Raw genomic sequence first — 14,180 nt, forward strand, 5'->3', positions numbered from 1 at the left:
CTGCTGAGCTTTGAATCCGACCTCTGATCACTTGCCTTAAATCAAACATTCAAAATATTTTCACACAATTTATATGAATAAAATGATGCAAGCAGTTTTCTCCACAAGCAGCTAGAAAGGGTATTTGCATTTAGCAAATCTGCATGTGTTACAAGTACATTTGCAAATGAAGTGCCTGCTTCGGCATGAACAGTCTTTTGAAAACTAATTCAATTGTATTCAGAAAGGCAATATGCATGTATTTGGGGCAGTTTTCCAGTTGTGGTCAACGGGCCATACTTAACTCACCATCTCCCAACCTGTAAGCCTGTCTGGGTGATATACAAATCACCTAAAAACGTGGCTGATAACCAAGATGCCTGAAGTATGAGTTTTGTTGCATGCTGGGTTTTATTTGACAGGTTGCAAACAAAAATGCCATGCTTTTTTCTCGTGGCTCAGTTGAGTAACATATGTGCACTTCCCACGCCATGAGTTGCAGGCTCTTTGGAAAAGAAATATATAACAGGGAACAATACATGAAGTAGAAAACAGGAGCTATCATCCCATAAAGCATAATGCATTACATTTGATAGTGGCAATAGTACTTATACCGCGAAAAAGGAAAATGTTCTTTCCTCCCTTTTTTCAGCTGTTGGCCAATACAACCAGCTCTCCCAATATAACTCTCTGTGCAACGTAACAAACCGATAACTTCAAAAATGTGCATATTGGGAGAGCTGGAATTAAGCAAGGGTGCTCCCAATTTTCACAGAAGCTCACTCTGTCACTACAAACATGACTAAACACAAATTACAGAGCTCCGTTCCACAAATCCAGACAGCCAGCACTTCTACGTCGGACCCCAAAGGCCAGACCAGCTGCCGAAGCTTCTGCCAAAAACAAAAGCTTTTTTTTTTTCTTCCAGAAAAATCTATTAAACAATTGAATTAGGAAGTAGAGCAGAATCATTTTAAAGAGAAAGTTGTAATTATGCTATTGGCAAGGAAGAAATGCATTCCCAACCAAAGTGAGGCAGTATGTTTCAATAACACTCGTATTACTCTTTAGATTTTTGTCCTCAGTTTAAAACAATTTTTGCTCAAGAGAAAAATTTGCTATCTCATGGGAATTCAGAACTGGAAGTTTAAGTCTTTGAAAAGCAACAAACTCCAAATATTGTCCAGAGGCAAGTATTTTGAGAGATTTATTATAAAATTTTACCCCTCTGCATGTCAGGCCACCTTTATTTCGTAAAAAGGTTTTACACAGACTGAGCAGGCAGTCCTCTGTCACAGTGTGCCAAAAATACAGGAATCAGAAAAATCTAACCAGCCTAAGATTTCCAGTACTAAAATATGTCTTGAAAATGTAGCACCGGACTATACTCAGAAATTTAAAATATTTGTTCTCTTACCCAACTTCAGCTGCGGTAATTCAGGAATCTCCTTCATTATGAGGGTGTAGTACATGTGAAGTCCTCTATGAGCATTCAAGAGTAGAAGACACAGGTCCTTATGCCATTTGTAGGCATGCTGCATGCAGTTTTCAGAAGGAACATAAAAGCTACCCTGTATAACAAAAGTAGTAGGAAAAGAAAAATACGGAGATTAAAACTCATACTCTCCTTTTGTTGCAGAGCTTTTCAAAAGTCCAGTTGCGGGCAGCCTAATTTCTAATCAAGCGAGTGCTGCCAAAGAGGGATTTTAAACATCCCTAGACCTACCTCCCAGGCAGTTAACTAGCTTAACATATAAATATGATAGTTTCTCATTCTACATGTACATTTTTGCCAAACCATAGAAAAACTATTAGGTTTGAAGGACACTGCCATGCCTACAAAAACATGGAGTCTGACACGCTGCAGGGTATTGCCCACTCCTCCTATCTACTAATATAAGCTGCTCTGTACTCCAGGAGCAAAATCTGGACTAGTAGCTCTTTTGTAGGATGAGATTTAACTGGGCAGACCATAGCACATTTAATACCATAATTTCCAAAACACCTTTATACTTAGTCAGAGCATGAGCTGAGTGTGCATTAAGGTACCATAAATCAAAAATTTGCAAGTCTGTCAAAAAACACCTGTTCTAAAAATTATTCATACTTTAAATTTGCACTGGTCAGGTTTAAAATGAAACACTTTCTTAAATTGTATGCTTTGGCCCTATTGCAGATCTCCTAGGATTTCATGGAGAAGCGCAAAAATGCAAAGATATGCCAACTACCAATAACAGCTCAAATTTCCCAAATCTTTCCATAAACCATAGATTTTGATGGTAACTTTTAGCCAAACCACAGACCTCCTAACTACCTTTACTTGCTGGAAGTGATGCACTGATTGAGAAATGCCTGTAAGCACCTGCAATCAGTGATTACAGCTGGTTCTAGTTCCCCCACACAAGAGGAATTTATCTGCTGCTGACTTTGGTGGAGGAGAAGGAGTTATGAAGACAGAGAAGTGAGGAAACAACCAAGTGCTCTGTCTTTGCACTTTATGAAACTTTAGGAACACTGAGAATACTTTTTTTATATATATGGTGTTTGGGCTGAGCAAAGGCACCAGATTAGGACTCTCTCACTGATGCATGACTATGCAACAGCACGATCAATTTGCAACTTTCTCCACTGCTGGTCACTGATGAGCTAAGAATGCACTCTTACCTTCTCTTATACCTGCTATAGGCTGAGGTCAACTTTTATGAAGGTTGCTATATTCCCAGCTAGATGCTGTGTCTGTTTTTGGACACTGAGTCTTTACCACTGGTTGAGCCAAATGTCCCAAATGGTATGCATCTCCAGGAGCAACAGTGAAGACTCACCAACTACATACCAGTGGACATCCTGTACTGTTCTCCCTTTGACTCCTCTAGAGCCTGTACTACCTGGCTCTTAGCCTTTACTGCATGGCTCTTAGCTTGAGCTAAAGTGTTTTCCCCAGCTTTCTTGTGCAGATCTAGAAGATATTCACTAGTGTTCTGCAGTACACATAATGCGGACTGCCTAGCTAGAGCAACACAGAAATGGCTTGTGATAACTCTGTGAGTTGTTACTGCTTGGAAGGCTTCAGAAACCTTCAACCTTAGCATGAATCTATTGTCTATTCTCATGATGGAAGAAATAAAAAGGGAGCATAAAGAAATTCTGCTAGAAATAATAGCAACTTGGAAGGGGATTGATATACAATGTCATGAAAAAAAATGTCCTGTTATATAATCCATTGCTGATTTTTTTTTAGGCAAAAATTACTGTGGTATTTAAATGCTGTACTGACAAGTAGAAGGAAAAATGTGAGATAATTTCATATTTCATATCAATACTATAACATGGTATTATTGTACAAGACAACATTTTAACAGGTCTATTTGCAGCCTTTCTTGACATAAACTGTTGCTTGAAACTAAATATAAAAAGCAATAGAAAAATGCAGCTGCAAGTGAGCTCAAAAATGTGTGAATTAAAGGCATTGAAAATCTACCAATTAGGTCTGTATTAATTGCATTAGTGTTTGCTTACTTCTCATATGATGCCTTTTCAAATTTGATTTCAGCTGAATTATTAAAATCTCTTAGTCAGAGATCAGGTAATTCAAGTTGCTGAAGCACAGTATTTAGGAGAACATACTTCACGAAGATTTACATAGCTGCAAATGTAGAATGGAGAATGAACTAATTCTAAGCATTTAGCTTACTGAACATAATGTGTTGGCAGCAAAATTTAGTCATCCTTGTAGAATCTTACAACAATTTAGATTGGAAGGGACCTCTGGAGTTCATCTAGTCCAATTGCCCACTCAGAGCAGGTCTAATAAGGTCAGGTTGCTCAGGTCTGTGTCCAGCTGAGTCTTGAACACCTTCAAGGATGTAGATTCCGCTATCTCTCTGGGCAAGCTGTTCCAGTACTTGGCCACCCTCACAGTAATTATTTTACCTTATATCAAGTCAGAATTTCCCATGTTCCAACTTGTGTCTGTTTCTTCTCATTCTATTGCCAGTTACCTCTGAGAAGAATCTGGCTCTATCTTTTCTATATTCTCTGATGAGGTAGCTGCAGACAGCAATAAGGTCACCCTGAGCCTGCTTTTCTTCAAACTGAACAGTTTTCCCAGTTCTCTCAGGTTTTCTTCGTATAGCCTGTGCTCCAGCCCCTGAATATCTTGGTGCCCCACTACTGGATTCACTCCAGTATGTCAATATTCATGTTTTACTGGGGAGCCCAAAACAGGAGAGTGCTCTCAGAAGTGATGGATAGCAGGGAAGGTTCATTTCCCTGAACCTGCTGACTATACTCTTGCTAATGCAGCCCAGGATGCTGTTGGTCTTCTTTGCTTCAAGACTATATTACTGGCTCATGTTCAACTTCTTGTCCATCAAGACCTTCAGGTGCCTTTCTGCAAAGCTGCTTCCTAGACAACTGGCCCCCAACCTGCACTGCTGCACAGTGTCAGTCCATGCCAGATGCAAGGCTGCGTTTGCTTTTGTTGGTCTTCATAAGATCCTGTTGGTTCATTTCTCCAGCCAGTTGAGGTTTCCCTGAATAACTGCCTGCCCTCCAGTATATTGCCCACTCCCCTCAATCTGGTGTCATCTGCAAACTTGCTGAGAATGCACACCAGCCCATCCTCCAGGCCATTAATGAAGACATTAAACAGTATTGGTCCTAATACTTGTCCCTGAGGGATGCCACTAGTTTTTGGGCATGAGCTGGACTTTGCACCACTGATCACTACTGTTTGATCCTGTCAATCCAGCCAGGTTTTTACCCACCTTATTGTCTACTCATCCAGCCCATATCTCATCAGTTCTGCAATAAGGACACTATGAGATACTATGTCAAAGGCCCTGCTAAAGTCAAGGTATGAACAACATCCACTGCCTTCCTGTCATCCACAGCACTCATCACCTCATCACAAAAAGCTATGAGGTTGGTCAGGCACAATTTGCCCTTGATACATGCCTGCTGGCTGCTCCCAATCACACTCTTGTACTTCATGGGTTTAGAAATTATTTCGAAGAGGATTTGCTCCATAACCTTGCCAGGGACTGAGGTGAGGCTATTCCAACCTACTCTTCCTTGAATCCTCCTTCTTGCCCTTTTCTTCAAGATGGGTGTGACATCTAGCTTTTTTCCAGTCATCAGGCACCTCTTCCAATTGCCATGACCATTCTAAGATGTTAGAGAGTGGCCTTGCAATGACATTAGCCAGCTCCCTCTGCACCCTTGAATGCATCCCATCTGGTTCCACGGACTTGTATATGTCCAAGTGGGTTAAGCGATGCCTAACTTGATCCTCCTATACTGTGAGTATTGCTTTACTCCCACAGACTCTGTCAGGAGTCCTTGGGGCCTGTTCTTGAGCTCTGAGGAGGCTATTCTGGGAGATTAGCCAGCTCTCCTGGGTCCCATTTGCCCTGCAGGGCAGTTTCCCAAGAGATCCTTCCAAGCAGGATCCTGAATAGCCAAAATCTGACCTTATGAAGGGTTAGAAGTCTGCCGCTTGTCTTGCTCAACTGTCTCAGGACCTTAAACTCCACAGTTGCATGGTCTGCTGCAGCCAAGGCTGCACTGCTGCAGCCAAGGCTGTCCTTGATAGGCAGTAGAGGAGACAGGTTCTGTCCCTAATGACGGATCAGATTTTCAGTGGGACACTGGGAAAATCACTTGACCCCTATGTTCACTGGTCAAACTAATATGGGTTATTTCCAGCCTTCAGTGACCAGATAGTTTTCAAAGATGCTGTATAAACCTCTCATTTTCAGCAGTATCATCACCCACCCCTGAGAGGCTGAAGTTAATCTTCCTTTGTTGAGAAGGATATCAATTTTATTTCCTCTTTTATAAACACAGGAAAGAGAAGAATTTATATGCCCTGTGTCCTTGCTTGAGCATCTCTGCCAACTAACCCTACAGACATACTCAAGATTTCAGGACACAAATTAGATTAATATGAATCCAAAAATCTATGTAAAAGGTCAGATATTTCTGACAGTCCTTTAACATTAAATCCCAGACCAATTAGTTTCAGAGACATTGCCCTGCAAAAGCAGCAGGCACCTGGAGTCATTTCCCTACTAATCTGTTACCTGAGGAGTTTAAATGCCAACCTAAATTTATTTATTTATTCTAAAGACATCTCTGGGAGTCATGTCACTGTGTTATTCTATGTGTGAACAGCAAGAATGTATGGGGGAATAGGTTGTTTCTAAGCCCTGAAGAAAAAATATATTGATCTAACAAATGGTGGACTCCTCAAATGCAATGTTAGATTAATGTCCCTCAGAAACAATTTCAGCTTGTGAAACTTAGAGTAGCTCTGACTTGTACACAGGTAGTCTCCAGGACTGCAATAAGGAAGAAATAGCTTCCACCTGCATGCTGGTGTGCATTTTCTGTGACAAGCAGAACCCAGAAACTGGCTTGCAGCATCTAGCTCTGAAATTGTAAAGCAGAAATATTGCCTTTTTTTTTAACAGCATACGATCAGAACTGCAGAACCAAGCCTTTTGGTTTTCTGAACATGTAAAACGAAACTGAGTTTACACAAGCTGTTTCTGCTGCTTCCTTGTTAATGGAGCATCATCTTCAATACTAGAAACTGCAGTGAAAGAAAAATTAACTTGAGGTAGTTCTTACAGGATAGGACTTCATTTTTATATCTTCCAGCTGAAGAGAAAACTAAAAAAGAGAAAGACAGTTAAATATCTTCAATAAGAGCTGAGAACAGTAAGAAAATACTGCTCTCTGAAAGAGGGACTTAAGGAAACATAGATACCTCTTTCTGAACTAGTCACCTCCTGCTCCACTGAGAGATGGAGAACTGATAGAGAAAAAGACACTTTCAGGGAATGATTCTTTTCATTATAAGGTACATGTCAAGCAACTGAATCATGGCTATTTATTCCCATTGATTATGAAGGAAGCGTAAATGTAAGTTTGGGGATTGTGGACACGTAGAGTTAGGAGCACTGAGTACAACCACACTAGATGAATCAACTTTCATCTTGCATTGCTGTCTATCAAAGCAGCCAGGAGGGACAACTCCAGCCTCAGTAGCCTGTGGAAAGTGTTTGATTGCTTCAAATTACCTTGAGATATGAACAATGCACGTGTGTGAATAGAAGATTGAAAGGACTGCTTCCTGTTCTTCTCTCTCTTCCTCTCCTACCTCTCTAAGAGGAATGTCTATTCCAAAATAAGGCATTATACCTTGAGAATACCCTTGTGTGGGAGGAACAGCGCTGCACAGTTTGTAACTTAAAGCAGTGCTGAACAGGCAGAGTCCAGGCCGTGCCGTGTATGAGTAAGAGGCCAGATAGTTAAGCTGAAGCTTCTTAATGTAGCCCCTGGCAACTGATTTTGAAAACACATTATTTAATGGGAACATCTATCCTAGCTTGAAAAATCATCTTGTCAAGGTGGAAAGTGAGCACAGTGGAAAAAGATGTCAAGTTCCAAATCTCAGGTCCTTCAGAAACTTTAAGACATTACTGTCCTCACAAGGCTGCTCCTGTCTTCTGCCGAAGGTTGTCAAACACACAGAAGGCTGAGCAGGACATAACGCAGCAGTTATTAAACCCACCTCAGGGAGAGTTTAAGCTAATATGGTGGATGTGCACTAAGGTTTGTGTGTCCTTATCTGCTGGGGACCCCAGCAGGGCAGACATCTGTCAGGTGATGTCATTATGAACTGCTGCAGCTAAATCAGCTTGTCTGTCACGGTTCAGCAAGTCGAGAAATGTCAAGAAATGTCCTTCTTTGGGAAGGTCTGAAGATTGAAAAGCTTTCACATTCTCTATTTTGATTGCATTTTGTTCTGTGCATTTATTTAGATCGTCCACTATTTCCCAGGTTATGGCCTGAAACAAGCAATCAGTCTACAATGTTAACAAAATCGAGTTCGGTAGCAAACACAGTACATGCTATTCTAAGGAAAAATATCACCACAAAACTAGCAGTCACAAAAAGTGCTGGCTATGACCCATTAAACAGCTATGAAGTGGTCAGCAGTCTAGGTCTCTTGCATCAGGAAGACAGATATTTTATATTCCAAAGAGTTTACTTCTGTTTAAGATGCAACTCCTGTTAAAACAAATGTCACAGTGAAACAGACAATCCCAGCTTGCTCAAAGCATGATAGCTGCCTTGGACTTATAAAATCCAATGCAAAATTATGTGTTAGTCTCCTTTCCCAAGCATCTTATGACCTTTAAAGTTCATTTCTTTGGTCTACTGCTATTTGAATTCCATTAGTTCATACGTAAAGGCAGTTTTTGCTGTGCTAGTTGCAGAATGCATCTGCATTGATTTCCTTTTCCAAGACCTTCTCTATCTGTAATAGTAGTCTGTATCTCAGGCTTTTTACCGTTCTACTTCTGAAAACTTCGGGGCAAATGAATGTCTGACAAGTTCTCATTTCAAGAATTACCACCTAGATTTATTTGGATAGCAGTAGTGGATGGTGATACAGAAGCTACTAATATTTGCACCAGAGAAAAGTATAGCATAGTGCCAACAGCATCAGGGGCAAAACAGGTCAGAAAAGCCAAGAGATGATGGAAAAAGAGGCAGGCAGAAAAAAAAAATAGCAAAAAATGCAGATAATATTGATAAATGCAGACTCTGCGATGATTTAAGGTTATTGTTTGTTTCTGAATATGATATTTGAAAGAATATCACTTGTGTTCCTCCCAAATGAAAAATGAATTCAGTTGTCCCATCAGCTGCCAAATGAGATTTTCCTCCAGCACCAATCTGATGAACTCTGCCATGAGGTCCTTCTATATGTTTACCAAGTTACCAGTAGAGAGATGAATCTATAGCCAGCAACATCAGGGGAGGCCAAAGTTGTACCAGCCTTGGAGACTGAACTAGTCCTGTAAGATCTAGATTTGAAAAGCTGAAGACAAGAAGAATGATGAGGTTGTACCTTGTCTAATCTCCTATAGCAAACTGATCTTTTGTTGTGTTCCCAGACTAGAAGTGATAGAGCAAACTGGTTGTGTTGTACTGAAAGTAGATGTAAAATGCTTCCTGCTTCCGAGCTTCTCAATGGTGAAGTAGAGAAACTCACTTTCCTGAAAGATCAGATGAGACCTTAAATGCATATATTGTGTCAAAAAGGAACACTTACAGTATGCCTGTAAGGCATAATGCAGGATTAAGTACACATAGCCTTCATCTCTCTGTTTCTTAATTTACTGAGCAATGACGACATAAAGAAAAAGCTAGTCAAATAGTTTATAAAAACAACTGCCAAGCATTTTGAAAATGTAAAGGTGTCATTCAATTTGACCATATTCTTACAAACTAGATTCTGACACTGGATCATCATTATCCCCTGTCCTGCTGTCCACTATTTGCAAATAAAAGGGATTATGAGTAAGATCTTTAGTCTTCACAGATTCACAGAACTTCATTACTGATCTGTGTGACTTGGTCAGATACAGAAAAGCCTGACTTTTCTGAAGTTTACAGGAGGTCTGCAGATTTGAGTTTGGCAGGAATTCAAATAGCTACTTGGGGCGGAATTTAGATACCCAGTTTCAGTACCAGCTATATTTAAACTCCATCCATTATATTACAAATAATGACACATTTCTTTATAATGCTAGAGATAAATTACCTTCAAATAAATGACCCACAAAATTAGAAGAGAAATGCGTAAGATGTTCTTCCTCTACTAGTTTACTCAGCCAAACAAAATTGTCTACAAAAAAAAAAAAACCTGAAAATCCTTCACATTAGCCCTGATGAATATATTTAAATAAATGATGCATTTAAATGAATAGGTGTCCTGTGTAATGCTCTTTTCAGTCAACAGTTTTCTCCTATAATTAAAGCGTATTACTTTATAAATGTACTTTTCCTTTATAATAAGATAGGAAAATGACTTGAGAAAAGCAAACACTATAATTAAATAAAGCTCATGCCAGTTCATTATTCTAATACAGAGAACAATTTGTGACTATCCATTTCTAGTGTACCAGATCCATCTAATATCAAAAGACATCAACTGGATTTTATGCTCTGTTATATACTGTAAGTTGCTTGTATTTGTTTTGTATTAAAATAATTTCACCAGCTATGTTAACTGTGTGCAATGTTCAGCAATAGAGCTAACAGTTGGTAAATTGGACCCTTTACATTTAATCTAATTCAAAACAGCATTTCATAATTCAAATTCAAATTACTTGTTAAGAATTTTAAGATACTAAAAAGCCATTCCAGACTAAATAGACAAGATTTGCAGTCTCTAGTAGTGTTTCATTAGCAGTCAGAACTGGCCTTCCTTGCCTATTTCTGGTAAAGATCTAGAGATAATCGGCGAGTCACATCTGCTTGCATCAATCTCAACATCTCAAGATGAATATGGTCTCTGAGAAACCAGCATTTGCCCATTTGTCTGCCTGCCCAGACTGATTGCCTAACATACAAGTATTGGTCTAGCTTCAAACCCACTGACCAAGGAGATTCTACATCTCTTCTTTGGAGACTATTTGCTAAGACAGAAGACCTTATGTCAGCTGGTGGTTTCAAATGAAATGATAGTTACCGCGTGAGATATATTAGTGCTTACACTTCTTTATCATTTAAAAAAAACCAACAGAATTAAAAGATAACAATTTCTGGCTGTTAGGGATGTGACTGAAACATAAGAGTAGAGGTGTTTACTTTTGTATCTGTAGAAAAACAAATACCAAAGAGAGCTACTTGCATTTTAGAATTTAAAAAAAAAAAAAAAAAAAAAAAAGCAAAAACAGAAGACGGGAACCAGGAATTATATTATGCCAGTTATCTTTGTCCATTGTTGCACAAACACTGTTGGACTGAGGGTGTGTCAAAAAACAAACAAACAAAAAACCCCACTAATTCATTGGGAACTTTGGGTAACATTCATATGGGGAATGCAGTCTCCTGAACAAGACAGTCGATTGCTGTCTGGTAAGTGCTGTGAGTCTCTATTGCAAGAGTCCTTCCAGTATTATTTTCAGCTGGATCAGGTGAGACTCCCCAAACCACTGCTCTGCTGCATTCCTACATCCAGATGTCCTGTGGTCCTACGTGACCACTCCAGCACATGCTGGAGTACATCCATGGCTGCTGAATATCTTCAACTACATACAAAACATCTCCTAAATATCTCAATCATTTACAGAAGACTGGTCTATGTGACCTTTTCTTCCTCTGCAGGAACAGTTCCTACTGACTTCTTACAAGCATCTTATCTATGTTCAGTTTGTCAGTCCTGCAGCAGGAAACTCCCAGAAGAGTCCCTAGGAGGGCCAGATTTCCCTGCCCAGGTTATTAATCATCACACTGAAGGTACAAGCAGTGCCTGCCAGCTGGTCTAGCTGCCTGGGGTAATCTCAAACTACCTAAAATTCCCACCTGGAGAGTTCCTAGGGAATTAGTCAAATACTTTAAATTGTTACCACCTTCTTTCAGGTTTGTCCATTGTCTCATCTATGCAGAAGACTAGCTGAGGAGTTCCTGGACCACCAGGAATGCGTGTCTAAGTGCACTGAGGGTGCACACAGGATCAGCCCTGATAGCTGTCTACTCCATAATTATGAGATAAAGTGGAATATCACCCTAATATCTTTTTTATCGCTTAAATTCATAACTTTTGCTACAAATCTTACAGAGCGCAGAAGCATAATCTTATTTTCCAGTAGATTCATATTTCTTGTATTGCAGTTAAGTCAGAAGCCTCACTGAAAACAGCTCTGATGTTTCAGACCATCCACTGAGACAGTAAGCAAACACAGATTTACCAAGTGACTGAAATGATTTTAGCTTTACCTTTCTCCCAACCTTCCATTGTCTTCTGCCTTTAACTCTGTTTCTTATTTCGTGCAGGGAAACCAATAGCAAACCGATGGAGAAAACTTTCCCTTCTTACGTGAACCAGTGCACGAATATACATGTTGAAGGAAAAGTAGTATCTCTGTTATTTGTAGCTGTGCTGGGAATGTAAAACATTCCCACAACACGAACAGAGGGTGCCGTATGAACCAGTGGTGGGAGGAGGGCATGCTCTCATCCCATTTACCAAAACTGGTTGCATGTCAAAAAAGGTTTTCATCATAACCAGGGTATGGTGTAAATATGCTAAACTGGACCATGAGTGAAGACCAAAGATGCAGCGGAACGTCTTCTGAGCCTCAGAGCAGTTCCTGTGGCAGAAATGACATGGAATCCACAGGAAAAAAAGAACCTCAATGTTATAAAATGAAATAGTTCTAATGAAACTCCTTCATGGAAGGTATGAAAAATTCTGGATTTGGGTTGGCTAATAACATTTGTGTGTGTGTGTAAATGTATATATGCATATGTGTAGACACGTATATATGCATATGTGTAGACACGTATATGTAAGTGTGCATGTGTGTATATATTGTGTGTACACAATAACTATATGTATATATCCTTATATATACATATCCATACATATACACACCTATATATACATCTATATTTACTTTTTTACTCATCTAAAAAAAAAAACCTAACTAAAACAACGCCCCCCTCAGTAATTCACTCGGTCATCTATAGCAAATAACGTCTAGATCCCTGTGCCAGACTGTGAAAAATTATTGGCAAATCCGAAAGCATGCCACAGTTAGGAAACATGGAATTCCATAGTAACCAACTTGTGGATGCCATTCTGTAGGGAGATAATGTTCCTGGTTAGCCCGATATCCTAAGCAAATAAAGCATTTTCAGTCATCATCAGCAGTTTTGTGAATGCAGAATTTTCTTGAGAGGTGGATGGCAGCCACATAAGCCAGCTCCTACAAACCTCATTTTTCTAATATCTCCAGATAGGAAAACAACAGGCTTATGGGTGAAACAGCTATGGAAAATGGGGAAAATTAAGTATCTTTCATCAAACATAGTCAGGCATAAAGTCAAACATGTAAGATAAACAGATTTATCACACTATATTGCACTTTAATGTGCATGTTCTATCAACTTAATAAATTGTCTTGCTTGTATTGATTTACTAGTGTTCTATATGATATGACGGTGCATTACCTAAAACTGTAAAGTTAGTGAAAAATCAAGTTAATATATTATATTTACCTTTGACTTATATGATACTAACAACACTAATCCAGAGGTGTCAATAACAGACAATAGCTTGGAAGAGATTATTGACAGTATATGGAACTTAGTGTTCCACTAAATATGGTGTGTAAGAAAATGCATCTTGATATTTCATAAATACAGTACTTGGTTTGATATGTGCTAACTGGAAACAGTAAGAGTTACTCTTTTAAAGCCATCGGGATCATCATACAGTAGAAAAAACATCCAAGATTGGAGTCAGATCCAGCAATAATCCGTGCTTTGCACAAGATCAGTAGGACGAGTGTAGCAAGGCTGATCAATTATGCTGAAAGTATATGACTGAAACAGTTGAAATAAAGGAACTTTCAGTCTTGAAAAAAAGAGGTAGAAAGAGCATTATGCTGGCCCGCTCTAATGTGTGTGTCTCAGCATTCAACACCTGCAGGGCTCTGCAGGGTTCAAAATACAAGCTGTAGGTTTCGTAATAATATGTGGCTGAGAAATAAGTGGCCAGAGAAGTGGTTGATAGGAAAATTTCTATCTAAAAATATCACTCCAGTAAAGTGAAAATGTTTCATAGATCACATTGATTTCCATTAAAAAGTTTTTTTTTTTCTTTTCCCTAGGAGAAAATCTGTTAAAACACCTAGCAAGGTCAAAATGTATCATTTTGAAACTCTCGGAACAAAGTATTTTGATTTTTCATTTCAAAGAAAACTTCTTGCTGTATTTTTTTAGCCAAGATCATGGTCAGATTACATTATACCATACAATTTAAAGGGCCACAGCAAAACAAAAGGCTTTTTTCCATGCACGTTTTTTTCCATACTTCTGTTTTAGGGACGTGTCAAATCTTTAAATTTCATTGCAACATAAAATGAGGCCAAATTCTGAAGTCTCAACAGCTTGTCCCAAATCTATTTCCTGAATCACTTTGAAAACTAAACCTTGCATTTGGAGGTCAAGTTATATCCTAATATATCATCACCAGCGACTACAGTCATGATGGCTCTTCACATTAAAGCACACACAGGTTTTTCTACAGGAGTATTTAAACAATTCTGCTCATGATGAATAAGGAGGAAAAAAAAATCTGTTTCCTTCTCTTAAGCTCTAGGGTTATACAC

At 39.1% G+C, this 14,180-nt stretch overlaps 1 protein-coding gene across 1 annotated transcript in view; it reads right to left on the reverse strand.

Moving 5' to 3' along the window:
• FAM135B (family with sequence similarity 135 member B) overlaps positions 1 to 14,180 on the reverse strand; it is a 154,256-nt gene that overhangs the window by 38,972 nt on the left and 101,104 nt on the right. Inside the window, exon 7 of the mRNA XM_026113690.2 lies at positions 1,397 to 1,550. Coding sequence (XP_025969475.2) covers positions 1,397 to 1,550 — 154 coding nt within the window. The remainder of the gene's footprint in view (positions 1 to 1,396; positions 1,551 to 14,180) is intronic.

This window comes from Dromaius novaehollandiae, chromosome 2 (assembly GCF_036370855.1).
Source record: "Dromaius novaehollandiae isolate bDroNov1 chromosome 2, bDroNov1.hap1, whole genome shotgun sequence".
NCBI classification, from domain to species: Eukaryota; Metazoa; Chordata; class Aves; order Casuariiformes; family Dromaiidae; genus Dromaius; species Dromaius novaehollandiae.